This window comes from Rana temporaria, chromosome 3, assembly GCF_905171775.1.
Source record: "Rana temporaria chromosome 3, aRanTem1.1, whole genome shotgun sequence".
NCBI classification, from domain to species: Eukaryota; Metazoa; Chordata; class Amphibia; order Anura; family Ranidae; genus Rana; species Rana temporaria.
The window spans coordinates 451904427-451931470 of record NC_053491.1 but is presented as its reverse complement, the minus strand read 5'-3'; the positions used below and the strand labels follow the sequence as shown (position 1 = coordinate 451931470).

The 27044-nt window shown below is 42.4% G+C and overlaps 1 protein-coding gene across 1 annotated transcript in view; it reads right to left on the bottom strand.

Annotated features, from left to right (window-relative positions):
- Positions 1–27044, bottom strand: part of LOC120933438 (venom factor-like) — a 153653-nt gene that overhangs the window by 27557 nt on the left and 99052 nt on the right. The window contains exons 25-32 of the mRNA XM_040346655.1: positions 25559–25634; positions 23480–23639; positions 19354–19455; positions 18187–18337; positions 15308–15471; positions 12875–13033; positions 9168–9227; positions 7325–7415 (exon numbers count right to left, since the gene is read on the bottom strand). Of these exons, the coding sequence (XP_040202589.1) occupies positions 7325–7415; positions 9168–9227; positions 12875–13033; positions 15308–15471; positions 18187–18337; positions 19354–19455; positions 23480–23639; positions 25559–25634 (963 nt within the window). The remainder of the gene's footprint in view (positions 1–7324; positions 7416–9167; positions 9228–12874; positions 13034–15307; positions 15472–18186; positions 18338–19353; positions 19456–23479; positions 23640–25558; positions 25635–27044) is intronic.

Genomic DNA, 27044 nt, shown 5'->3' with positions numbered 1-27044 from the left:
GGATCAAATGTCAACCAGTTCAACAGGGACAAGTTGAAATTCAATCAATCTGCGGGCAAGCTAATTGTACACAAGTTAATCGCCACACAAAAGGTATCTCCCGATTTTGGACTTTTGTAGTGTGGAGAAAATCTTAGAACCCATGTCGGATTTCTATTTCTGTCTGTGTCCCTCTGGAAAATGTTCTTTCACTTCCTGTCTGTCAGCAGGACAGGAAGTGAGGGTAAATCTCACTAACATAGTCTCATATAGCAGTAAAAACCCCAAATTAGTTCTAATCCTTCCCTATTCTATCAAAAAATAGAAGAGATTTTTTTCATGACATAAACCTTTATATAATACAAATGCATTTGGAATTTGAGTTACAGCAACATATACTACTGGGTAAATATTAGAATCATTAAAAATATTATATTATTATGTTATTCTTTGTACAATGGTGTATAATATGTATTTTTCTATTATCAATAGAGCTGGATTTCTGATCTCAACTATACCCCTGAAGAAGCCAAAAAAAAAGGCGAAATATATTGGGCTTTACCATCTGAGTTGTGATCTTCTCTTATATAATCTGCTGTCCATACTACAAACGGGATATTTTAATAATCTTGTAAATGCATGTTTAACCATATGTGTTCCTACCAAACCATCTGGTTTCACAGTGTACTATGTAGTTTGATACATTTTTAACCACTTAAGCCCCGGACCAATACGCTGTCTAAAGACCCAAGGTGTTTTTACAATTTGTCACTGCGCTGCTTTAACTGGTAATTGCGCGGTCATGCAATGTTGTACCGAAACAAAATTTGCGTCCTTTTCTTCCCACAAATAGAGCTTTCTTTTGATGGTATTTGATTGCCTATGCGATTTTTATTTTTTGCGATATAAACGGAAAAAGACCGAAAATTTTGAAAACAAAAGATTTTTCTTATAACAAAAAGTAAAAAATATCGAATAAACTAAATTTTAGTCAAACATTTAGGCCAAAATGTATTTAGCCACATGTCTTTTGTAAAAAAAATCGCAATAAGCGTATATTTATTGGTTTTCGCAAAAATTATAGCGTCTACAAACTAGGGTACATTTTCTGGAATTTACACAACTTTTATTTTATGACTGCCTATCTCATTTCTTGAGGTGCTAAAATGGCAAGGCAGTACAAAACCCCCCCAAATGACCCCATTTTGGAAAGTAGACACCCCAGGGAAACTGCTGAGAGGCATGTTGAGTCCATTGAATTTTTTTTTTTTTTGTCCCAAGTGATTGAATAATGACAAAAAAATAAAAATAAAAAAAAAATTACAAAAAGTTGTCACTAAATGATATATTGCTCACACATGCCATGGTTATATGTGGAATTGCACCCCAAAATACATTCTGCTGCTTCTTCTGAGTACGGGGATACCACATGTGTGGGACTTTTTGGGAGCCTAGCCACGTACGGGACCCCGAAAACCAAGCACCGCCTTCAGCATTTCTAAGGGCGCAAATTTTTGATTTCACTCCTCACTACCTATCACAGTTTCGAAGGCCATAAAATGCCAAAATAGCACAAAACCCCCCAAATGACCCCATTTTGGAAAGTAGACACCCCAAGCTATTTGCTGAGAGGCATGTCGAGTCCATGGAATATTTTATATTTTGACACAAGTTGCGGGAATATGACAAACTGATTTTTTTTTGCACAAAGTTGTCACTAAATGATATATTTCTCACACATGCCATGGTTATATGTGGAATTGCACCCCAAAATACATTCTGCTGCTTCTCCTGAGTACAGGGATACCACATGTGTGGGACTTTTTGGGAGCCTAGCCGCGTACGGGACCCCGAAAACCAATCACCACCTTCAAGATTTCTAAGGGCATAAATTTTTGATTTCACTCCTCACTACCTATCATAGTTTTGAAGGCCATACAATGCCAAGATGGCACACAACCCCCCCAAATGACCCCATTTTGGAAAGAAGACACCCCAAGCTATTTGCTGAGAGGCATGTTGAGTCCATGGAATATTTAATTTTTTTTGCCCCAAGTGATTGAATATTGACCAAAAAAATAAATAAAAAATAAATTACAAAACGTTGTCACTAAATGATATATTTCTCACACATGCCATGGTTATATGTGGTATTGCACCCCAAAATACATTTTGCTGCTTCTCCTGAGTACGGGGATACCACATGTGTGGGACTTTTTGGGAGCTTAGCCGCGTACAGGACCCCGAAAACCAATCACCACCTTCAAGATTTCTAAGGACATAAATTTTTGATTTCACTCACACAAATCTTGAAGGTGGTGATTGGTTTTCGGGGTCCCGTACGCGGCTAAGCTCCCAAAAAGTCCCACACATGTGGTATCTCCGTACTCAGGAGAAGCAGCAGAATGTATTTTGGGGTGCAATTCCACATATAACCATGGCATGTGTGAGAAATATATCATTTAGTGACAACGTTTTGTAATTTTTTTTTTTTTTTTTGTTTGGTCAATATTCAATCACTTGGGGCAAAAAAATGTAATATTCCATGGACTTAACATGCCTCTCAGCAAATAGCTTGGGGTGTCTTCTTTACAAAATGGGGTCATTTGGGGGGGTTGTGTGCCATCTTGGCATTTTATGGCCTTCAAAACTATGATAGGTAGTGAGGAGTGAAATCAAAAATGTATGCCCTTAGAAATCTTGAAGATGGTGATTGGTTTTCGGGGCCCCGTACGTGGCTAGGCTCCCAAAAAGTCCCACACATGTGGTATCCCCGTACTCAGGAGAAGCAGCAGAATGTATTTTGGGGTGCAATTCCACATATAACCATGGCATGTGTGAGAAATATATCATTTAGTGACAACTTTGTGCAAAAAAAAATCAGTTTATCATATTCCCGCAACTTGTGTCAAAATATAAAATATTCCATGGACTCGACATCCCTCTCAGAAAATAGCTTGGGGTGTCTACTTTCCAAAATGGGGTCATTTGGGGGGTTTTTGTGCTATTTTGGCATTTTATGGCCTTCGAAACTGTGATGGGTAGTGAGGAGTGAAATCAAAAATGTACACCCTTAGAAAGCCTGAAGGCGGTGATTGTTTTTTGGGGTCCCGTACGCGGCTAGGCTCCCAAAAAGTCTCACACATGTGGTAGCCCCGTACTCAGGAGAAGCAGCAGAATGTATTTTGGGGTGTAATTCCACATATGGGGGGAGTATGTTTTGCGCGTGGGTGTAAGCGTTACTGGCACTAACTAGCTACCTAGCGGCACCAGCGACACTAATACAGCGATCAGAAAAATGATCGCTTAGTGATGCTGGCAATAGGGGGGTGAAAGGGTTAACTCTAGGGGCAATCAGGGGTTAAAACCTTTATTAGAAAATGTATGGGGGTACCTAACGCTATAAAAACCTAGCGGGCGAACCTCAAAAAATAACTAGCTACCTAGCGGCACTAATACAGCGATCAGAAAAATGATTGCTTAGTGACGCTGGTAATAGGGGGTAAAAGGGTTAACTCTAGGGGCAATCAGGGGTTAAAACCTTTATTAGAAAATGTATGGGGGTACCTAACGCTATAAAAACCTGGCGGGCGAACCTCAAAAAATAACTAGCTACCTAGCGGCACCAGCGACACTAATACAGCGATCAGAAAAAAACGATCGCTTAGTGACGCTGGCAATAGGGGGTGAAAGGGTTAACTCTAGGGGCAATCAGGGGTTAAAAACCTTTATTAGAAAATGTATGGGGGTACCTAACGCTATAAAAACCTGGCGGGCGAACCTCATAAAATAACTAGCTACCTAGCGGCACCAGCGACACTAATACAGCGATCAGAAAAACGATCGCTTAGTGACGCTGGCAATAGGGGGTGAAAGGGTTAACTCTAGGGGCAATCAGGGGTTAAAACCTTTATTAGAAAATGTATGGGGGTACCTAACGCTATAAAAACCTGGCGGGCGAACCTCAAAAAATAACTAGCTACCTAGCGGCACCAGCGACACTAATACAGCGATCAGAAAAATGATCGCTTAGTGACGCTGGCAATAGGGGGTGAAAGGGTTAACTCTAGGGGCAATCAGGGGTTAAAACCTTTATTAGAAAATGTATGGGGGTACCTAACGCTATAAAAACCTGGCGGGCGAACCTCAAAAAATAACTAGCTACCTAGCGGCACCAGCGACACTAATACAGCGATCAGAAAAACGATCGCTTAGTGACGCTGGCAGTAGGGGGTGAAAGAGTTAACTCTAGGGGCAATCAGGGGTTAAAACCTTTATTAGAAAATGTATGGGGGTACCTAACGCTATAAAAACCTGGCGGGCGAACCTCAAAAAATAACTAGCTACCTAGCGGCACCAGCGGCACTAATACAGCGATCAGAAAAACGATCGCTTAGTGACGCTGGCAATAGGGGGGTGAAAGGGTTAACTCTAGGGGCAATCAGGGGTTAAAACCTTTATTAGAAAATGTATGGGGGTACCTAACGCTATAAAAACCTGGCGGGCGAACCTCAAAAAATAACTAGCTACCTAGCGACACGAGCGACACTAATACAGCGATCAGAAAAACGATCGCTTAGTGACGCTGGCAAAAGGGGGGTGAAAGGGTTAACTAGGGGGTGATCAAGGGGTTAAAAGTGTTAGGTCCAGTGTAGCCCCCTACCCCCCCCCCCAATAAAGGTTTTAACCCCTTGATCACCCCCTAGTTAACCCTTTCACCCCCCTTTTGCCAGCGTCACTAAGCGATCGTTTTTCTGATCGCTGTATTAGTGTCGCTCGTGCCACTAGGTAGCTAGTTTTTTTTTTGAGGTTCGCCGCCATGTTTTTATAGCGTTAGGTACCCCCATAAATTTTCTAACGCTATAAAAACATGGCGGCGAACCTAAAAAAAAACTAGCTACCTAGTGGCACGAGCGACACTAGTACAGCGATCAGAAAAACGATCGCTTAGTGACGCTGGCAAAAGGGGGGTGAAAGGGTTAACTAGGGGGTGATCAAGGGGTTAAAAGTGTTAGGTCCAGTGTAGCCCCCTACCCCCCCCCAATAAAGGTTTTAACCCCTTGATCACCCCCTAGTTAACCCTTTCACCCCCCTTTTGCCAGCGTCACTAAGCGATCGTTTTTCTGATCGCTGTATTAGTGTCGCTCGTGCCGCTAGGTAGCTAGTTTTTTTTGAGGTTCGCCGCCATGTTTTTATAGCGTTAGGTACCCCCATAAATTTTCTAACGCTATAAAAACATGGCGGCGAACCTCAAAAAAAAACTAGCTACCTAGTGGCACGAGCGACACTAATACAGCGATCAGAAAAACGATCGCTTAGTGACGCTGGAAAAAGGGGGGTGAAAGGGTTAACTAGGGGGTGATCAAGGGGTTAAAACCTTTATTGGGGGGGGGGGGGCTATCCTGGACCTAACACTAACTGCCTGACACTAACTGCCTGTCACACTGAAACTAAATGCAGTGATCAGTAAATGATCACTGCAATTTAGTGACGGTGTGACAGGGGGGGGCTGGTGGGGGCGATCGGGGGGTGACTGGGGGGGGGATCGTAAGCCTATGTGTCTGTGTGTCAGTGTAGTGCTTGTGTACTCACTGTGTGATGTCTCCGCTCCTCCGCCGGACGAAAATACCGGCGGGAGGAGCGGTGACATCACTTCCTCCTCTGCCTGTGTTTACAATGCAGGCAGAGGAGGGCGGGGGAGGAAGCTGATTGGCTGGGGAGCGATCCGGAGGGGGCGGACAAAAACGAACTGCCGCCCCCGCATCCCGGATCGCTCCTGAAGATTACCGACCCGCGCCATGTACCGGGGGGGGGGGGTCCCAATCGGACCCCCGACCCCCGTCAAGCAGAGGACGTACAGGTACGTTGATGTGCCTGTCCGTGCCATTCTGCTGACGTATATGTACATGAGCGGGTCGGGAACTGGCAGTGCTTTAAGTGGGCCAAAAGAGGTGCCGGTACTCTATTATTATTTTTTTTAGCGCAAAAAATAAAAACCGCAGAGGTGATCAAATACCACCAAAATGAAGCTCTATTTGTGGGGAAAAAATGACTTCAATTTTGTTTGGGAGGCACGTCGCACGACCGCGCAAATGTCAGTTAAAGCGACGCAGTGCCGGAAGCTGAAATTTCGCCTGGGCACGAAGGGGGTTTATGTGCCCAGTAAGCAAGTGGTTAATTGTCTCCCTGTTGAATCTCTTTTTGTCCCTGCTGAATGACCTACATCAGACAAGTGGATTTGAACTGTAATTTCTGATTTGATTCAAGCAATATGTCTTTGTTTTGTGGTCAATATGCATGTCATAAAAATGCATTGCATCCTATAAGGAGAATGTGCTTATACTATGGTTTTCCTTATTCTAATATAATTGGAGAAAAGGCAAATAAATACCTGATAGTCATCATGCCAAAATGAAAATCTGTTCCTTTCTGGTGCTTTTTGTGACCGGGATCAATTTGTCTTTAAACACCCCCTTCCCCCATAAAACCTGAAATGTCTCACTCTTACCTGACCTTGCCTGCAGTGTGTGTGTGCTGCTGCCGCCTGCCTGCAGTGCTGCCTGGCTTTGGGGTTCCCCGTTCCCGGATGGAAAGTCTCCTCTGACCTGGTGCCGGGCGGCTGTCCTCCGACCGGCTCCAGAAACTTCAGCGCGCCCCACGTCACTCACGTGGGGGAAGACCAAAAGGATGAAGGCGCGCAGAGGAGGGTAGGCGGAGCAAGCTGTGGCTGGTCACACTTTTCATCAAGCATGGGGGGTGCCTGTCACACTTGGCTCCTCCATGCTGACACAGGGAACTGCTGACATGAGCTGATTGGATGGTTGGTTAAGGTTTATTGTGCATACCGCCACCGGGGCTTGCGGGAGGCGGCCGTAGGAATCATTATCTTTATGAAGGGATTTATTTTTATTTTGGGCGTCCCCCCCCTATAGCACCGATGGCACTTCCCAGGTCTGAATGAGATGACACTCGGCGACGGCGGTGAGAAAAAAAAAAAAAACCTCGGTCATTGCCTTGCCCTGCTCACCGGGCCCCACTCAGCTGCGGGCCCCATAGCGCCCGCGTGGGTCGCTATCATATTCCTGGCCTGGGGCTGCGTTCCGGTACGGGAAACCCACGTACTGGGCGCACGGAGAGGTGCTGGTACTCTCCAGGGCCATTTTTGGAAGTGGCGGTACTGAGTACCGCTGCGTTCCGGCCCAGTTAAAGCACTGGGAACTGGTTAATAAATTATTAAACAAATTTTTGTTATACTGCTCTATATATTGCACCGTTACAGTCCCACCATTGTCCATAGTCTCTTCATTAAAATATGTTTTATTGTCCCTTTAAGAAAAATACATACCTAAAGGTTCATCTTGGACCGTCAAAGTCAGAGCAAAATTCTTACATTGTTTCTCTTTCTCTGTCTCAATAGCATAATACACAGAAAATGCCTGTTCAGAAAAGGGATATAAATAAGAAAATTCTCAGTGTACGCCATCTTATAATAGGTTATAATATATTTTTGTTTTATTTAATATAGTTAAATATATTTAATTGAAGCTCCAGGCAATATTATATATATATACACACATTTTTTGTAAATATTTTATTCTATCTTTTCATGTGACAACACTGAAGAAATTACACTTTGCTACAATGTGAGTGTACAGTTTGTATAACAGTGTAAATTTGCTGTCCCCTCAAAATAACTCAACACACAGCCATTAATGTCTAAACCACTGGCAAGAAAAGTCAGTACACCCCTAAGTGAAAATGTCCAAATTGGGCCCAATTAGCCACCCCCCAGTGTCATCTGACTTGTTAGTGTTACCTGGTCTCAGGTGTGAATGGGGAGCAGGTGTGTTCAATTTGGTGTTATCGCTCTCACTCTCTCATACTGGTCACTGGAAGTTCAACATGGCACCTCATGGCAAAGAACACTGAGGATCTTAAATTATTTTTTTTGCTCTACATAAATATGGCATAGGCTATAAGAAGACTGCCAAAACGGATCTGCAGCACAATGGCCAAAACCATACAGTAGTTTAACAGGACAGGTTCCTCTCAGAACCAGCCTCGCCATGGTCGACCAAAGAAGTTAAGTGCACGATCTCAGCATCGTATCCAGAGCTGCAGAGGTTGAGGAGGTGGGGGGTCAGCCTGTCATTGCTCAGGCCATACGCCGCACACTGCATCAAATTGGTCTGCATGGCTGTCGTCCCAGAAGGAAGCCTCTTCTAAAGACGATGCACAGGAAAGCCTGCAGTTTGCTGAAGACAAGCAAATTAAGGACATGGATTACTGCAACCATGTCCTGTGGTCTCATGAGATCAAAATAAACTCATTTGGTTCAGATAGTGTGTTGCGGCAACCAGGTGAGGAGTACAAAGACAAGTGTGTCCTGCATACAGTGAAGCATGATGGTGGGAGTGTCATGGTCTGGGGCTGCATGAGTGCTGCCAGCACTGGGGAGTTACAATTTATTGAGAGAACCATGAATGCCAACATGTACTGTGATATACTGAAGCAGAGCATGATCCCCTCTCTTTGGAGACTGGGCCACAGGGCAGTATTCCAACATGATAACGACCCCAAACACACTTCCAAGACTACCACTGCCTTGCTAAAGAAGCTGAGGGTAAAGGTGATGGACTGGCCAAGCATGTTTCTGAGCATCTGTGGGGCATCCTCAAATGGAAGGTGGGGGAGCGCAAGGTCTCTAACATCCACCAGCTCTGTGATGTCGTCATGGAGGGTGGAAGAGGACTTCATTGGTAACCTGTGAAGCTCTGGTGAACTCTTGTGAAGGCAGTGCTGGAAAATAATGGTGGCCACACAAAATATTGACACTTTGGGCCCAATTTGGACATTTTCACTTAGGGGTGTGTTCACTTTTGTTGTCACTGTGTGTTGAGTTATTTTGAGGGGACAGCAAATTTACACTGTTATACAAGCTGTACACTCACTACTTTACATTGAAGCAAAGTGTCATTTCTTCAGTGTTGTCACATGAAAAGATGGAATAAAATATTTACAAAACTGTGAGGGGTGTACTCACTTTTGTGAGATACTGTATAACATTTTTGTTTGCTTTGTTTTTTTTTTTACTTTAAATTCTATTGTTACATGGATTAACTCCATGCATGAAAATATGTTTTGTGATTATGGACCCATGAATATTACTCAAGTTATTGGCCACTTACCGACAATGACCCTTGCCCTTTTCCTGTTGCAGTGACCACAAAGTCTCCACCAATCTGAGTCTGTAACAAAATACATTTCCGTCAATTAGAAGAATGCAGAGAAACATGTCTACAAAGCATAAGAATAACTTGTTATATTTATGCATCTACATTTCTGCATTGTGTCTCTCTCTCTCTCTCTCTCTCTCTCTCTCTCTCTCTCTCTCTCTCTCTCTCTCTCTCTCTCTCTCTCTATATATATATATATATATATAATCTATATATCGATATATATACAGTACAGACCAAAAGTTTGGACAATCCTTCTCATTCAAAGGCCTAGTACACACGAGAGGATTTATCCGCGGATACGGTCCAACGGACCGTTTCCGCGGATAAATCCTCTCGAGGATTTCCGCGGATTTGGATCCGATGGAGTGTACTCACCATAGGATCTAAATCCGCGCCGAAATCCCATCGCGATGACGTGTCGCGCCGTCGCCGCGATGATGACGCGGCGACGTGCGCGACGCTGTCATATAATGAATTCCACGCATGCGTCGAATCATTACGACGCATGCGGGGGATCCATTCGGACGGATTGATTCGGTGAGTCTGTACAGACCAGCGGATCAATCCGTTGGGATGGATTCAAGCGGATAGATTTGAAAGCATGTCTTCAAATTTTTATCCGCTTGAAATCCATCCCAGGGGATAAAAATCCGCGGAAACAGATCCGCTGGATTGTACACACCAGGGGATCTATCCGCTGGAGCCGGTCCGCTGATCAATTCCAGCGGATGGATCCTCTCGTGTGTACGGGGCCAAAGAGTTTTCTTTATTTTCATGACTATGTGTAATTATACATAACAAAAAAGTGTGAAACAACTGAAAATATATTTCATATTCTAGGTTCTTCAAAGTAGCCACCTTTTGCTTTGATTACTGCTTGGCACACTCTTGGCATTCTCTTGATGAGCTTCAAGAGGTAGTCACCTGGCGCAGCACCCCATCACTCTCCTTCTTGGTCAAATAGCCCTTACACAGCCTGGAGGTGTGTTTGGGGTCATTGTCCTGTTGAAAAATAAATGATGGTCCAACTAAACGCAAACCGGATGAAATAGCATGCCGCTGCAAGATGCTGTGGTAGCCATGCTGGTTCAGTATGCCTTCAATTTTGAATAAATCCCAGACAGTGTCACCAGCAAAGCACCCCCACACCATCACACCTCCTCCTCCATGCTTCACAGTGGGAACCAGGCATGTAGAGTCCATCCGTTCACCTTTTCTGCGTCGCACAAAGACACAGGGGTTGGAACCAAAGATCTCAAGTTTGGACTCATCAGACCAAAGCACAGATTTCCACTGGTCTAATGTCCATTCCTTGTGTTCTTTAGCCCAAACAAGTCTCTTCTGCTTGTTGCCTTTCTTTAGCAGTGGTTTCCTAGCAGATATTCTACCATGAAGGCCTGATTCACACAGTCTCCTCTTACCAGTTCTAGAGATGTGTCTGCTGCAAAAGGTGGCTACTTTGAAGAACCTAGAATATTAAATATATTTTCAATTGTTTCACACTTTTTTGTTGTGTATAATTCCACATGTTTTAATTCATAGTTTTGATGCCTTCAGTGTGATTCTACAATTTTCATAGTCATGAAAATAAAGAAAACTCTTTGAATGAGAAGGTGTGTCCAAACTTTTGGTCTGTACTGTATATCTATATACCGGTATATATATATACACACACACACACTAATAGGGTGAGTCACTCCTCTTGTATCCGTAACTTCAAGGAGAGGTGTCCCAATTATCCACCAGATGCCAATAAGAAAAAAAGATGGGACACAATCTCCAATGCAAAAATCTTACTAAATATTTCTCGCAAGCTTATGACCCACACTTACTGGGAATTCCTCGTTCATGGGAAAATGTAGAAATATTCAGTAAACTTTTTGCACTGGAGATCGTGTCCCTTCTTTTATATATATATATATACCCCCTTATCTACACCCTGTGTGTGTGCATATATATATATATATGCACACACACAGGGTGTAGATAAGGGGGTACCACCAGTCTGCCAGCAGGGAGGCCCAGGGAGCAGGGTGAATCGGATGTAGGCAGGGAGGGTGATCGGCTTGGCGGGGGGGGGGGGCAATTACTGGAACCAATCGTCCATATGGCTCTCTCTGCATTAGCTGAAAGTTATCTTCTTCTCCTCTTCCTCCCATTGGCTTTCAGCTGCTGCATAAAGAGGAATACAAAGGATCGGTTCCATCAATTTCCCCTCCGCCACACCAATCACCCTCCCTATGCACTATACATATACCCCTACTGCCCAGGCCCCCTTGTGTGCCCCCCCTATGCATTCCTCCTCGTCTTCCCACTGGCAGGTGTAAGCTCACAATAGGAACCTTCAAGATTGTCATATTTATCAACCACTTCCTTTCCTGAATGAACACAATGAGTGATCGGTACAGATTACTCACTCTGTTCATTCATAACGGACACATTGGCTGTATGGGGCCCCATGTCAGGTTGTCCGTATGGGGACCTGTGGTTTCTAACAGCATCTCAGTATATATTTTATATGTGGGTTGGGGCACCATTCAGAATGAAAGCCATGGCATATCTGATACATGTTAGTATAAGTTTCATTTACAGGTGTTGAAAACTTTGGTGAGACCCCAAATCTCTCCTCTGGCCTCCAATTCAGCAGATCAGACAAAGATCGGTCTGATTGGCTGTTTTCCTGGCTGCAATTAGCCAGGTAAACAGAGAGGCTGAACCAGAAGTGACAACATACTCGTTGCTTCCTGTTTCCAGGGTCACAGAGAGAGAGGGGGGAACAATGTCAGTTCCTTTCTCTCTGTTCCATGCAGCCATCGCCGCTGGTTGCATTGATGGTAGATCCCGGGAGAGGCAACGGGAAGGAGGGTGGGATCCCCTTCTGCCACCGGCAGAAGTGATCGAGTGGCTATTTAGCTACCCGAATAACTCCTGCTAGCAAGGGAAACACCGGCTAAAAATGTTCATACCGGGATGATGCCTGTAGGTGCACGCATCATCCCTGTATAACCACTCCATGGACTACCATAGCTAATGGACTCCCATAAAGTGTTATCTTATACAGTAAAACCTTGGATTGCGAGCATAATTCGTTCCAGAAACATGCTTGTAATCCAAAGCACTTGTATATCAAAGCAAATTTCCCCATAAGAAATAATCGAAACGCAAATGATTAGTTCCACAACAATTTATTCATAGGTCCTTCAGTTTATATTCCATATAAAAAGATTGTAGCAATGTGATGAGTTGTGTAACCATAAAATGTCTATCCACAAATGGAAGCCTCCACAAGGGGATTAGAAGCAAAATCCAGCAAGAGCTACAGAGTATAAAAGAGAAGAGAGGCGCCTCTAAGTGTAGCAATATGTTGCTAAATGTTGCACCTTTATTAAATGTAACATCACGCTGCTTGTATATCAAGTCAAAATGTATTTAAAAAGGTTGCTTGTCTTGCAAAACGCTCTCAAACCAAGGTTTTACTTCATCACCAACCTGGGAGAAGTTTTCTTACAACTGTTGTTACTGTTTTCTTATTACTGTATAACACCATTCCATCACAGCTCAGCAAAGTTAACTTTCCTTCTCTACTATGAGTACACTGTCAATTTGTAATTCCTATTATGTATCTGGGCCAACACAACCCAACATTCAGGCCTCACCTGATCTGAGCGGGCATTTAGAGCATTCAGGTTGTTCAGACGGATTTTTGTGCCTGCTGATCTACCAGGAAGCTTGAAGAAGACATCCATTTCCAGTTCTTTGCGTGTTGGAGCGTCCTGGTAGTACTTAGCGATGGACTCAAAAATCATGATTGTACTCTACAACGGAAACATAAAAATAAAGTCATTGCACAAACCAATTAACAATTCATTGGTCAATGGGCTACTGGTATTAGCATATTGTGTTGCATATCATTTTTAAGTTTTCCAATTTTTTTATAAACTGCAAGAGAAGTTCTACAGCCCAATGCTCCTTAAATGCTATATTATTAAAGTGTACAGTATGTAAACCCTAACAATGATCTTCTTTTATTTGCTCCTCTTTGGACTGTTCAATAAGTGTTGGTCCTACCAGTAACTAAATGAGCTCCTAGTTTGCTCTTTGCAGTGTTACCTCAACTGTGTCACCAGCCCTGTACCGTTTATTCCTGTACACCAGGGGTCTCCAAACTTTCCAAACAAAGGGCCGGTTTACTGTCCTTCAGGCTTTTTAGGGGGGCCGGACCCTGGGAGTAGAAAATGTCATGTGGGAGGCATAGTGCCACTGGTTGCAGTGACTGTGTGTACGGTTGAAAAATAAAGACAACTTATTTTTTAAGTGATTTTGGAGTGCGGCTATCCAGTTTTCGTTCTTCCATTTGCTATCATAGTGCCTCAATGTTGGTGTCAGTGGGAGGAATAGTGACCCATCATTGGTGTCAGTGGGAGGAATAGTGCCCCATCATTGGTGTCAGTGGGAGGAATAATGTCCCATCATTGCTGTCAGTGGAAGGAATAGTGACCCATCATTGGTGTCAGTGGGAGGAATAGCGCCCCATTATTGGTGTCAGTGGGAGGATTGGTGCCCCAATGTTGGTGTCAGTTGGAGAAATAATGTCCCATCATTGCTGTCAGTGGAAGGAATAGTGCCCCATCATTGGTGTCAGTGGGAGGAATAATGTCCCATCATTGCTGTCAGTGGAAGGAATAGTGACCCATCATTGGTGACAGTGGGAGGAATAAAGGCTCATTGTTGGTGTCAGTGGTAGAAATTATGGCCCACTGCTGGTGTCCGAGGAGTGTGTAATGATTTTTATTAGAGGGAAGACTAGTGCCCAAGGGCCAGATAATAACAAGCAAGGGGCCACATCCGCCCCTCAGGTCGCAGTTTGGAGACCACTGCTGTACACTATAGAACACTAACCCCTTTTATTATGGAGATGAAGGGAGGAGGAAGTGTCCTGTCATCCTAACACACTTTCTGTCCTAAATTCAGAATGCTGCTTCCCATAGATACAGTACAGTGAGTGTTGTCACCTTACATCACAAGAATTCTAGTTTTAAACCTTAATGCTTTTCATTTTCCTTTACTGCCAATTGCTTACAGCAATTCATGTACACTTGATTTAGTTGTTATGTTCCTCTCTTTTTAGCTTCAATATGCAGAAATGAGGCTAACAAAAGCAACATTTTAGGAATGCATATTTAAAAATGTTAAGCCGGCCATAGATGGTTTGAATCTCAGCCGGTTCAGCAGGGACTGGCTGAGGTTCGAACAATCTATGGGCAGGCTGATTGTACCCGAGTCTATCCATTGATCAAGTTGGGTAAAACCAGCATGTCAGATTTCCAGCATTCGATCATTGCCAGCGACTATATCAATAATCATTGTGTTCTCCCAGATGGGATGACCCCCCACCCTACCAAGAGAACATAATACAGTAGCTCTGCGGGGGGGGGGGGGATTCTGTGTTGATGGGGGAATCAATCCATATTCTTTCCTGTTTCTTTCCTGTCATGCCTTATGCCCCGTACACACGATCGGAAATTCCACCAGCAAAAGTCTGATGTAAGCTTTTGAATGGAAATTCCGACCGTGTGTATGCTCCATCGGACTTTTGCTGGGGGAATTTCCGCCAGCAAAAGATTGAGAGCTGGTTCTCAAATTTTCAGACTGAAACAATTCCTATTGGAAAATATCCAATTGTCTGTAGCAATTCCGCCACCCAAAATTGTTGACGCATGCTCGGAAACAATTCGACGCATGCTCGGAAGCATTGAACTTAATTTTCTCGGCTTGTCGTAGTGTTGTACGTCACCACGTTCTTGACGGTCGAAAGTTCAGAGAACTTTTGTGTGTATGCAAGCCAAGCTTGAGCGGAATTGCGTCGGAAAAATCATCCAAGGAAAATCCGATTGTGTGTGCTGGGCATAAGGCTAGACAGGAATACTTATGAGTAAGCTCGAGCGATTCAAGTGAAACACGTCAACATATCTGTACACTGTGTATTGTCTGGCTAAATTTCAATAAATATTTTGAAAGAACTTGACTATGTCTGTGGTGTGCCACCATTTCCTGTATTACTAGACAGGATGACTACAAGAAGAACATACCTGTGTTGATCCCCACACTTCACCATGGAATCTCTGCTCTGTGAGCCATCGGACTACTGGTGCAGCCTTGTCAAACTCTTCCATCCTGACAAGAGCGAGGAGTGCATAGGATGTAGCCTCCAGTGATAGGTGGTGGGAGCCAGGTTCTTCCCAGTGATCATTATCTAAAAGACAAGTTTTGTGGTAATTAAGCATGAGCAAGAAAAAGTAAAAGGGCATCTCCAGCATCAGTGGATTCCTTGTACCTTGACCCCTGGGCTGTTTGTTGGTCATGGGCACCCCATTGCTTTATTGGAATCATACATAAGTGTTTGTGCTCATTGGCAACTCTGGTTAGATTCTTGGGAAGCATTTCTACGGGATTTGGAGGCAGTGTTTGAACTGTGAATTGGATTCTATGCACCTGCTTTGATCTCCGAGACACCGCTATGAATGTGTCCTTAGTCAGAGGAAATTAAGGCCATAATGAACTATACAATAATAAAACCACAGTGGGAGCAATTACTTAATTAATTACCAGCTCACTGTCAAGCGTAGTCACCTCAACCAAAACTTCTTGCAAAAACAGCTACCTCAAAGCAGACCAAGGTATAGGTATTGATCTTGAAATGTGAACAATTATACAACCGGTATAACTGGACTGCTATTGGAAATATACTGATTTCAGTTACTTTACATCAGAGGTGTCAAACTCAATTTCAAAAATGCATGGTTGAGACGCATTTCTCCTGCCCACCCCTCCTTAAAGTGGAGTTTCCATCCCAAATTTTTTTTTCATTATTGTTTTTTTTTTACTCATCTGGAAATGCCTGTTGCTATGCGGTCCCACGAAATCTGCCTTTGAAACCACCTAGGATTCTGACATCATCTCCCTCTAATGCTCCTGGGAAATGTGTGTCATCATTTCCCAGGATGCAGTGCCCTGTCCAATTATCACTCCCCATCCAAGACTTCCAGGAAGTAAGTGCTTGTAGGCTTCACAATGCCCACAAGCAAAATGACAACGGTGTAGATAGTTTTATAAACTATCTTTTTTGAATATCTATGCGGATCGGCGGCGGATTGTAAAATAGTAAGTGACCGGATTTATATTATAAAAACGCAGGATGAAAGGACATACATTTAAAAACTGCTAATTGTGGTTGGAACTCCGCTTTAAGATGGAATAGGCAGCTGACAAGGGTGTTTATATGGCATGGCGGTGATGCTTCGTGCCCGTGGCAAAGTTCACCCGACATGTAGCGAGCAAGCTTGTTGAACACTGCAGTCTAGCAAAGGGGGGAGCAACTGTAGGTGGGGTGCAGCATGGTGCGGTAGCAATAACACACACAGTTCAAATGCGATGTAAAGAACCTGTATTGAAGTAATTCAAAGACAGTTCACAATAAACAAGGTAGAAGACAGGCCATTTGGGAACACTCACGGGTTCCACAGCATGTAGAGAGCAGGTTCCAGCCAAATTGATAGTGCCTGTTAGGTGGGGCAGAATGCAGCATGAGAAGTTGCAAACCCTACACTTGCCCTCCTCGGGAGGAACCTTTCCCTACCGCTAGTTCTGTCCCCAACAGATGGGGTACCTGTCCCTACTCTACCCACTCACAGCATCCGAACAGATAGCATCCGAACAGATAGCATCCGAACAGATAGCTTCCCTGCAGTGACCGAGGAAACCATAGAGGAGCCATGTTCCTCCCGACTCCCTCTCCAATTGCAGTACCCTGCACCACCTGCAGTGGAGAAAGTAGACTGCACCTGCCTACATGCCGTAAATGCTCCTCAGTTGCAGCACGTTTGTCAGCAAAAAATAGGTTAAAACAAGAGGTACGGAGGCATCACATCGCTTCCTCGCCACCTGTCAGTAGCCTCTGGAGCGAGATCTGAACATGGAGTGGGACTTCAGAGTCAAGAGAGATATAGATGCATGTCTAAATCTTGAGATTTCCAACACTTTGTGATACTTTGATCTAAATAGTTTTGATACTTTTGTAAAAAAATAAACACATGGGCCATTTTAGGCAACTTTTTCTATGCACCTGGGTGTCTATACCTTCCTCTACTTTGTTTTTGTTTTTTCATGCCATTGCTGAACACCTACTGAAAAAAATCTAAAGACTTGAAAAACTGAAATTTACTTTTTTTCATGAATGAAGAGCAGAATTATTTTTTAGAAACACCCCCATGAGGCCCTATGCAGCCTTTCATTTTACCCTTGTTTTTTTTTAATAGAGTGGATGAGGGTTAAAACTCTTTGGGGCAGATCCACAGAGAGAGTACGCCGGCGTATCTACTGATACGCCGGCGTACTTTCAAATTTCCCGCGTCGTATCGTTGTTTTGAATCCTCAAAACAAGATACGACAGCATCTGGGTTAGATCCGACAGGCGTACGTCTTCGTACGCCTTCGGATCTAAGATGCAAAGATGGAAATTTAGGGATGGCGCATGCGCAGTTCGTTTGGCGCGGGGACGCGCTTCATTTAAATGAAACACGCCCCCCTACTCGCCGATTTGAATTAGGCGCCGTTACGCAGCGAGAGATACACTGCGCCGCCGTAACTTACGGCGCGAATTCTTTCAGGATTCAAACCAAAAAAAGTAAGTTACGGCGGCATAGCGTATCTCACATACGCTGCGCCCATCTAATTGTATGTGGATATGCCCCTTTATATTTTTTTACTACCTTTATGGCCCCATTTTCTCTAGGACAGGAAGTGAGAGAAAACTTCAATAGTGGCACAGAGTAAAAAAAAAAGAAGTTTCCACTAGAGCTTCATGAATATTGTACCACTCATGAATATAGAGGTTTGTTACTGTATATAGCCCCTGATAGGAGTGCCTATTCTAATCTGTGATCATGTCCTGTAAGAATTGATACTTTACTTGTAGATGCAGACACGAGTCTATTGATGTTCACCAGCTTTCCAGCTCTGGCCAGGGCATAAGAAGTGATGGCGATGGAATATGGTTTTCTGATATTTGGATACTGTTGCTCTAAGTAGTCTATAGCTTTGTCAATGCTGGGTCGTAGGTTCTGCGGAACAAAATAATAGATTGGCATCAGGCTTATTACTGAATGACTTAAAAATGAATGCTGCAATGTTACTATTGTAAGACAGATAAAATGATGGGATATACTGTATATGTATTATTTTATTTTTCACCTAAACTTCATCAGGCCTGTCCATTCTGCTTTTCATCCTTCTTTTCAAGAGTTTTCTGGCTTATCCATTCTTTTGTCTACTCATCCAACTTTCTACCCGTTTTCTGCTATGCATGTCCATGTATCCATCAATCCATCTTTTCTACATCCATCTGTCTCTATATTTCAATCTGTCCTTTCAGCAATTTGTTTGACATTATAGCCATCTATCATGTTGTCATCCATTCTCTCTCTTTTATCTGTCTATCAATCCATCCACAAATCAGTCCATAAATACACCCATTCGTCCATCTTTTCTTCCAAGCAATCTACAATTATCTATCAGTCCAACTTCCTGCAGATCCATTCATTGGCCAGTCTATTGGACAATCAGTCCAACTGTCTGTATAGCCATCTATTTGCCGATCCAATAGTCAGTTAGTGCAACTACCTGTATATGTGTCCATTTGGCCACCCATCTGCTAATCAGTGCAGCTGCCCGTATATCATCCATATCTTCTCAACCCATAATTTCCTCTATCTGCCCAACTGCCCTAAAACCCAAATTAGTTTTTTTCATTTGGATTGAGCAGAGCAGGGTTAAAACCCCTGCCGGGTTTTTATTGCTGTCTGTGTCCTTGCTGGGGAGCGAACAGAAATAGGGGCACTTGTTCGAGTGACAACTAAGAGGGGACACAGGTACCAAAAAATGCTGATGGGTTTTAACTATTTGCTACTCCATTTAAAAGAAACACAAAAAAAAGTTTAGATGTCCACACACAGTAAGATATTGATCCCGCATTTTGTGAGCAGTGTAATATAACATATACAGTATGTAGATTTACAGTGACAATAAAACTTGAATGGGGTAAGAAACAGGACAGTTAAGAAATCATTCAGCTACTTACATTTACATGTCCATTACAGGTTTCCTCACTGTCCAGCATAGCGATAAGGACAAACGCGGTGAGAGTAGAGTCTAGTTCAACAGCTCCTTTTGTAATACCACCCTGTACAAAATAAACATACTTAAATATTGAAAGTAGAGGTTCCATGGCTAGAACTCAGTACTATCTGTACATAAAAATTGCCAGTTTTAGGACAGGTCAGATGCTTGCTTTGACTGGTTTGGGCTTATTTAGTAGAACAGTGTCACATCCGGCTGCCCACAGTTGAGATTCTGGCGCCGAGGACAGAAGATGGAGGGAAGGGACGGCTCGAGTTAGCACATTGTTGGATCATGGGACAGGTGAGTGGCTGTTTATTAAAAGTCAGCAGCTACAGTTTTTGGAAAAATGACACACAAGTATTCTCCACACTGAAGCACCTTATGCCGCGTACACACGATCATTTTTCGGCATGAAAGAAAAGGTCGTTTTTAAAAATGTAATTTAAAATGATCGTGTGTGGGCTGCACAGACAAAAAAGCGCAAATCGTCTTTTACTAACACGCAATCAGCTAAAAGCAGCCCAAAGGCGAATAGAACTTCCCCTTTAGAGTGCCGTTGTACATGTTGTACAACACGCGCTTTGTTCATCATTTTTTTTAAACAATGGTGTGTGGGCAACGTAGTTTTTAATGATGAAGTTGGAAAAACGTTGTTTTTTGGACATGATGAAAAACGACGTTTTCTTTCATGCCGAAAAATGATCGTGTGTACGCGGCATTAGAATACTTTTATATGGACTTGTGTGTCATTTTTATGGATTGGACTGTTTACCACTATTATTTATTATGCATGTTTATGCACTTATGCACCTTAGTGTGATGCGATTTTTTTTTATGCAATTTTTTTTAATGCAATTTATATGTTTTTGAATCATTATTTATATATATTTACTTATACTATTTGCACATATCTACATCACTTACTGGACACATATCCCCCTTACTTTGTATAGTGGTGGGTGCACTATCATTTCATTAGAGCTGTGTTTTGTTCATTTTGTTTAACATATTATCCTGACCATGATCTTGGATTTAAGCAATCTTTAACAAAAAATGGCATATCAACAGATTGGACCTGGATGAGGAGGACAGGTCCAAGGTCTGGAATATGCCTTTCAAACAATAATGCCGCATACACACGACCGTTTTTAATGTCATGGAAAAAAAAAAAAAAATTCTTGACGTGATCCTTGTCAAGCCTGCCTTGCATACACACGATCGTGAAAAAAAATGCTTGAGCAAAGCGCAGTGGCGTTCAACACGTACAACGGCACTATAAATGGGGAAGTTTTATTCGAATGGCGCCACCCTTTGGGTTGATTATGCAAATTTCCCTTCCCATAACTTGCTTCTGGGCATGCACGTTTTTTTTCCGAGTCGTTAAAGCCTACACATGACCAATTTTCACTACGAGAAAAACGACGACATGAAAAACGTAGAGAAAAAATAGAGCATGTTCTAAATTTTTAATGCCCATTTTTCTCGTTGAGAAAAATGCTCTGGAGCCTACACACAATTGTTTTTAATGACCAATTTAAAATATTGCATTTTTCTCATCATGAAAATGGGTCATGTGTACGCGGCATCAGTGTCAGTCAGAAAAAAATTGGTGCAATTTAAAAGCCTCCAAAGAGCATACTGGGCCAGATTCTCAAAGGACTTACGACGGCGTACGCCGTCGTAAGTCCGAATGCGAGCCGTCATATCTATGCGCCTGATTCTTAGAATCAGTTACGCATAGATTTGGCCAAGATACGAGCGGCGTAAGTCTCCTACGCTGTCGTATCTTGGGTGCATATTTACGCTGGCCGCAAGGGGCGCTTCCGTAGATTTACGTGTCGAATATGTAAATTAGGTAGATACGCCGTTTCACGAAAGTACTTGCGCCCGCTACACCGTTTACGTTAGGCTTACATCTGGCGTAAATTTACCCCTGCTATATGAGGCGCAGCCAATGCAAAGTATGGACGTCGGCAAGCGTATCTTTTTACGTCGTTTACGTAAGTCGTACGTGAATGGGGCTGTGCGTAGGTTACGTTCACGTCACAGGCATTGGGCCTGGCGTATCTTAGGGCGTAAATTCGACGTGATACTGAGCATGCGCGTGCATGCGCCGTTCGTTAGGCGCGTCATTTACGTGGGGTCACGGCTCATTTGAATGCAACACGCCCACCTCTTCCAAATTTGAATTACGCGGGCTTACGCCGGCCCATTTACACTACGCCGCCGCAACTTACGGAGCAAGTGCTTTGTGAATACTGCACTTGCCTGTCTAAGTTGCGGAGGCATAGCGTAAATAGGATACGCTACGCCCGCTTAAAGATACGCTCTACTACGTGAATCTGGCCCACTATATACAGTATATAGACTTCAGAAATGTAACCCCTGATCTCTCATCTGCCTGCTGGTGTTGTTGATGGTTCAAACTACAAATTGTTACATTGTTATTTTTATACAAGTGACCTTCCCCTACAAGGCTTAAGATGCTTGGAGTTTGTAATTATTTCTTCTGAAACTTCAATAAAATTGATTTATAAAAAATGTAAAAGGTATAATAACAAAATTACAAATAAACGGAAACTGCCCCTACCCATAACTGGCCTTTACAGCAAGGAGCACATGGAAGGACAAGGCATGTCAAACAGAAACAAAGAAAAAATCCCAGCTCAATTTACCAGCCAGCCTGCAACAAACCCAACTGTCCTGTCTATCAGTTTACATTAAAAATAGGGGTTTAGTTTGCACACATTTGCAAATACATGCGTAAGCTGCAGAGGCTGTGACAAGGTACCCCAGTATTATCTGTAGTCTTTAGAAGATTATATCTAATTTTGAGAGCCCCCTTAGTAGAAGCATATATTTATATAGTAATGGATGGATTAAGGGCAGGTATGCCTGGAGGGAGACTACTCCTCCTTAAAGGCACAGGGATGCACTGGACACTCAGGCCCGGATTCTCATACGAGTTACGCCGGCATATCTCCAGATACGCCGTCGTAACTCTGAGTCCGAGCCGTCGTATCTATGCACCTGATTCTTAGAATCAGCTACGCATAGATTTGTATTAGATCCGACCGGCGTAAGTCTCTTACGCCGTCGGATCTTAACTGCATATTTACGCTGGCCGCTAGGGGCGTGAACGCTGATTTACGCCTAGAAATATGTAAATCAGCTAGATACGCAAATTCATGAACGTACGCCCGGCTGACGCAAGTACAGATACGCCGTTTACGTTAGGCTTTTCCCGGCGTAAAGTTACCCCTGCTATATGAGGCGTACATGAGGCGTACCAATGTTAAGTATGGACGTCGTTCCCGCGTCGATTTTTGAAAAATTTACGTTGTTTGCGTAAGTCGTTCGCGAATAGGGCTGGGCATCATTTACGTTCACGTCGAAAGCATTGGCTTCTTGCGGGTTAATTTGGAGCATGCGCACTGGGATACTTTCATGGACGGCGCATGCGCCGTTCGTAAAAAGCGTCATTTACGTGGGGTCACATGAAATTTACATAACACACGCCCACATCTACCACATTTGAATTAGGCGGGCTTACGCCGGCCTATTTACGCTACGCCGCCGCAACTTTGGTTTGAGAATACGGCACTTGCCTGTAAAAGTTGCGGAGGCATAACGTAAATAGGATACGTTACGCCCGCACAAAGATACGCGGTTCTACGTGAATCCGGGCCTCAGCATATAGAACAATGGCAGCAAAGGTGTCCAGTGCATCCCCCACCAAATAAACAACAGTACAAACAAATGGCAACTTCCCCCACCTATAATTGACCTTAACACCAAGGAGCACATGGAAGGGCGACTCATGTCAAACAAAAACAAAGAAGGACAATTTGGTTTGTTGCAGGCAGGTTGGTAAGTTAAACTGGGAATTTTTCTTTGTTTTTGTTAATTAAAAATGAACCTAAACATAATAATAAATTAATGAAAACGCACTGCCGTTTCCATATAATCAACAGAAGCTACCAGCACCTTATTCTATTTGTGCAGACTAAATGGTTATAGTAGCACTTTGGTATACAGAAGATTATTTTTATTTTTTTATAAAGCCATGTCTATATTGTACATACCACCATCTCCTGATGGTATACTGGGGCATTTTCTTCAAACATGCCATCTGGTTTCTGCTTCTCCAATAAAAGCCATTTCACGGAATTGCACAGTACACCTCTGTCAATGCTGATTAAGTCTTGAGCTAGGGCAAACACTTTCACAACATAGGCAGTGAGCCTGCGGAAGACAAGTCATAACCAGACTAGTAAGCCAGAGAGTGCCAGAGGTGTCATATCGTAAAGGATGAAGTCCCATAAAGTGGACAGAATAAGCACATGTAAAGTCACATTAAGCAGAGGAAGAGACTGAATAAGTACAAGTGGAGTCATATTAAGCAGGGGAGGAGATAAATAAGTCCAAGTGGAGTCATAAAGCAGGGGAGGAGATATATAAGCCCAAATGGAGTCATTCAGCAATGGACAAGATAAATAAGCATAAGTGAAGTTATATTAAGCAGGGGAGGAGATAAATAAGCTTAAGTGCAGTTCTATTAAGCAGGGGTGGAGATAGATAAATAAGCATAAGTGGAGTCATTAAGCAGGGGAGGAGATATATAAGTCCACGTGGAGTCTTTAAGCAGAGGAGGAGATAAATAAGCATAAGTGCAGTTCTATTAGGCAGGGATAAGATAAAGGGAGGAGATAAATATGCATAAGTGGAGTCATTAAGCAGGGGAACAGATAATAAGCATAAGTGCAGTTATATTAAGCAGGGGAGGAGATATATAAGCCCAAGTGGAGTCATTAAGCAGGGGATGAGATAAATAAGCATACGTGCAGTTATACTAAGCAGGGGAGGAGATACATAAGCCCAAGTGGAATCATTAAGCAGGGGAGGACATACATAAGCCCAAGTGGATTCATTAAGCAGGGGGAGATACGTATGCAAAATTGGAGATAAAATAAGATCAGAATTAAATAAGCAGCATCTGGAAATATTATAATCTCATTCAGGTTTTTATTTTTGTTTGGGACCTTTTCCTTCCCAAGATAAGAATTAAATGGAAACTTTCCCAAAAGAGTGTATAGCTGCATAAATAACCCTAAATCTAGAATATTGATATCATTCAAGAATAATGATAAAGTGACACTACACTCTGATTTAAAGCATATTCTTAAAGCAGTATTAAACCCAAAATCAAAAATATATAATAATATTTTACAGGTTATTAATCATTAGATTGGGTAGTTGCATTTGTTTTCCTTTTTTGGGCTTTCCCCCCGTCTGTTTTCACCTGGTGATCTGGCCAGTAACAAGACTCCGGTATTAGAGCTCCCCCAATCTAGATGAAGGAGCACAGGGGGCACATTTGGACAGCATTGTCAGCTTGAGAGGAGGGGAGTGTTGGATGTACTAGCAGATTTAGATACTCTAACAAATTGAAGCCAAAGTCCAACTAATATTTTTTTTCCTTTTGGGATAAAGATTTAACATAATGAATAAAGAAAAGCTGAACATTATAGCCACCCCTGTCAATGTTAAATGGGTGGTCTCAACCTTCTAACTGCTACATTTGCAGGACAGCTTTTTCTGTTGAAAAACAACAGACTTACTGGCAGAATTCCCTCTCATTCCCTCACATTTCCTCTGTTCTCAGCTGCATAGGGAGCTCAGATAGCTGGGGGAGGAGAAACAGCAGCACACTGAGCTTCCCAGTGAATAGATGTGCAGGGTATCAGTACAAGTCAGATTATTGGAGTAGAGCAGGCTGAGTTCCCAGCACAACCAGAAAACTTTCAAATGTGTTATGTTTATTTTAGGAGATAAATCTTCCACATAGATAGAATGAGCTCAGATGATTGTTTATTTTATTTTTGCTTGGATTACCTATGTGGAAGATACACTATATTACCAAAAGTATTGGGACGCCTGTCTTTACACAGGCATGAACATTAATGGCTTCCCAGTCTTAGTCCGTAGGGTTCAATATTGACTTGGCCCACCATTTGCCCCTATAACAGCTTCAACTCTTCTGGGAAGATTTTTGACTATATTCTATTTTCAAGCAATAAATCTTACTCTTTCATGATTTACAAAAAAAAAATAGGTGGACTTCAAACGTAAAACAAATTATATAATGCAGAAGTCTCCATTACCATGTGCTTGATGGTGTTTGAATCCAGGCACCATAGGAAGCATCAGGTTTGCGGAATGCCAGCTGACCTGTATAACCTGTTTACCAAAAATAAATAAATTAATGAACAGAATCCAATATGATCTCTAGGATAACTTATTGAATTATTAGACATAAAAAAAAGATGAGTTTTTCAGCTGTAAAAACGCTCTAACGCTGAATGTCGATAAACGCACAAAAACGCTGCTCAGCAGAGTTGTTGGACATTTTTGATCCATTAAAAAAAAAAAAAAAAATAAACGCTAAAAAATGCTAATGCATAAAAACACAAAAAACGCTAATAAACGCTAAAAAACACTATTTCAAGAACGTTGAAAAACTCACTTCAAAGCTACAGACGTTTTTATAACGTTATTTTAACGTCCAGTGTGCATGAGGCCTAAAGTGTGTGTCTGGACCAATAACATATTCAGTACATCTCTTCAATACAGGCATATCTCTTCATGTTTAACCACTTGCCCTCTGGAGGGCTTTACCCCCTTCATGACCAGGGCATTTTTTTCTATTTAGCACTGTTCTACTTTAAATGGCAATTGCGCGGTCATGCAACACTGTACCCAAATGACATTTATATAATTATTTTTTCACACAAATAAAGCTTTCTTTTGATGATATTTTGTCACCACTGTGTTTTTTTTTTTAATCACTAAGTTCACTTTTTTTACTTTACATTGTGCTGTATGTATTTACTTATACATATTGGAGTTTACTGATTTGTCATTGTTTTTAAAGGGATGGTATAACTATTGTGTTCCATATTTTCATTTTTCTGTCTTATTTTTGTATGAAGGGTGAATGGCTTGACCTGTTTTTATTACTGTCAAAGTGACAGAGAAACAAGTATATAGGTGAATGAATAACTTCCTCTCGAGCAACAGTCACTCACAATCCCATCAGAATTGTAGAATAAAAGAGTTAGCATATATCGGGGGAAGGAAACCAGTTCCTCTCCAAATATAGGGATTTTTAATGTGAGGTATGTTGCTCTTGGTATCAAAGGTAGGCGCACAAAACACAAGGTTTTTTGGTAGTATCAAAAATAGTTTAATTATATAAATATAAAATTTCATAAAATTATTAACATAATGAGATATACATGATCAAGACCACATTTTCATGAATCACAAATAAAGAAGAAAAAATTAAGAAGAAAAAATTATTATTAGAGGAAAAGTAGATGCGAGTTTGCCAACTAGTTTCGCACTAGATGTGCTTCGTCAGGGCTTGCATAATATTCCTGTTCCTTTATTACATGTAGTGGTCACTTCCGTTAAAAAGCTCAAAGAACCAGGCAAAAAAGAGACTGCCTAAGTATCAACGAGGGAGAACTTGATGCAATCAGGAGATTGGCTGATACACTTCTAATCAGTGGAAGCCAGATCCACTTGATTTGGACAGGTGCGGACAATGAAATGTTTGTGAGGAGTTCACCACAAGCAAGGAGGAAG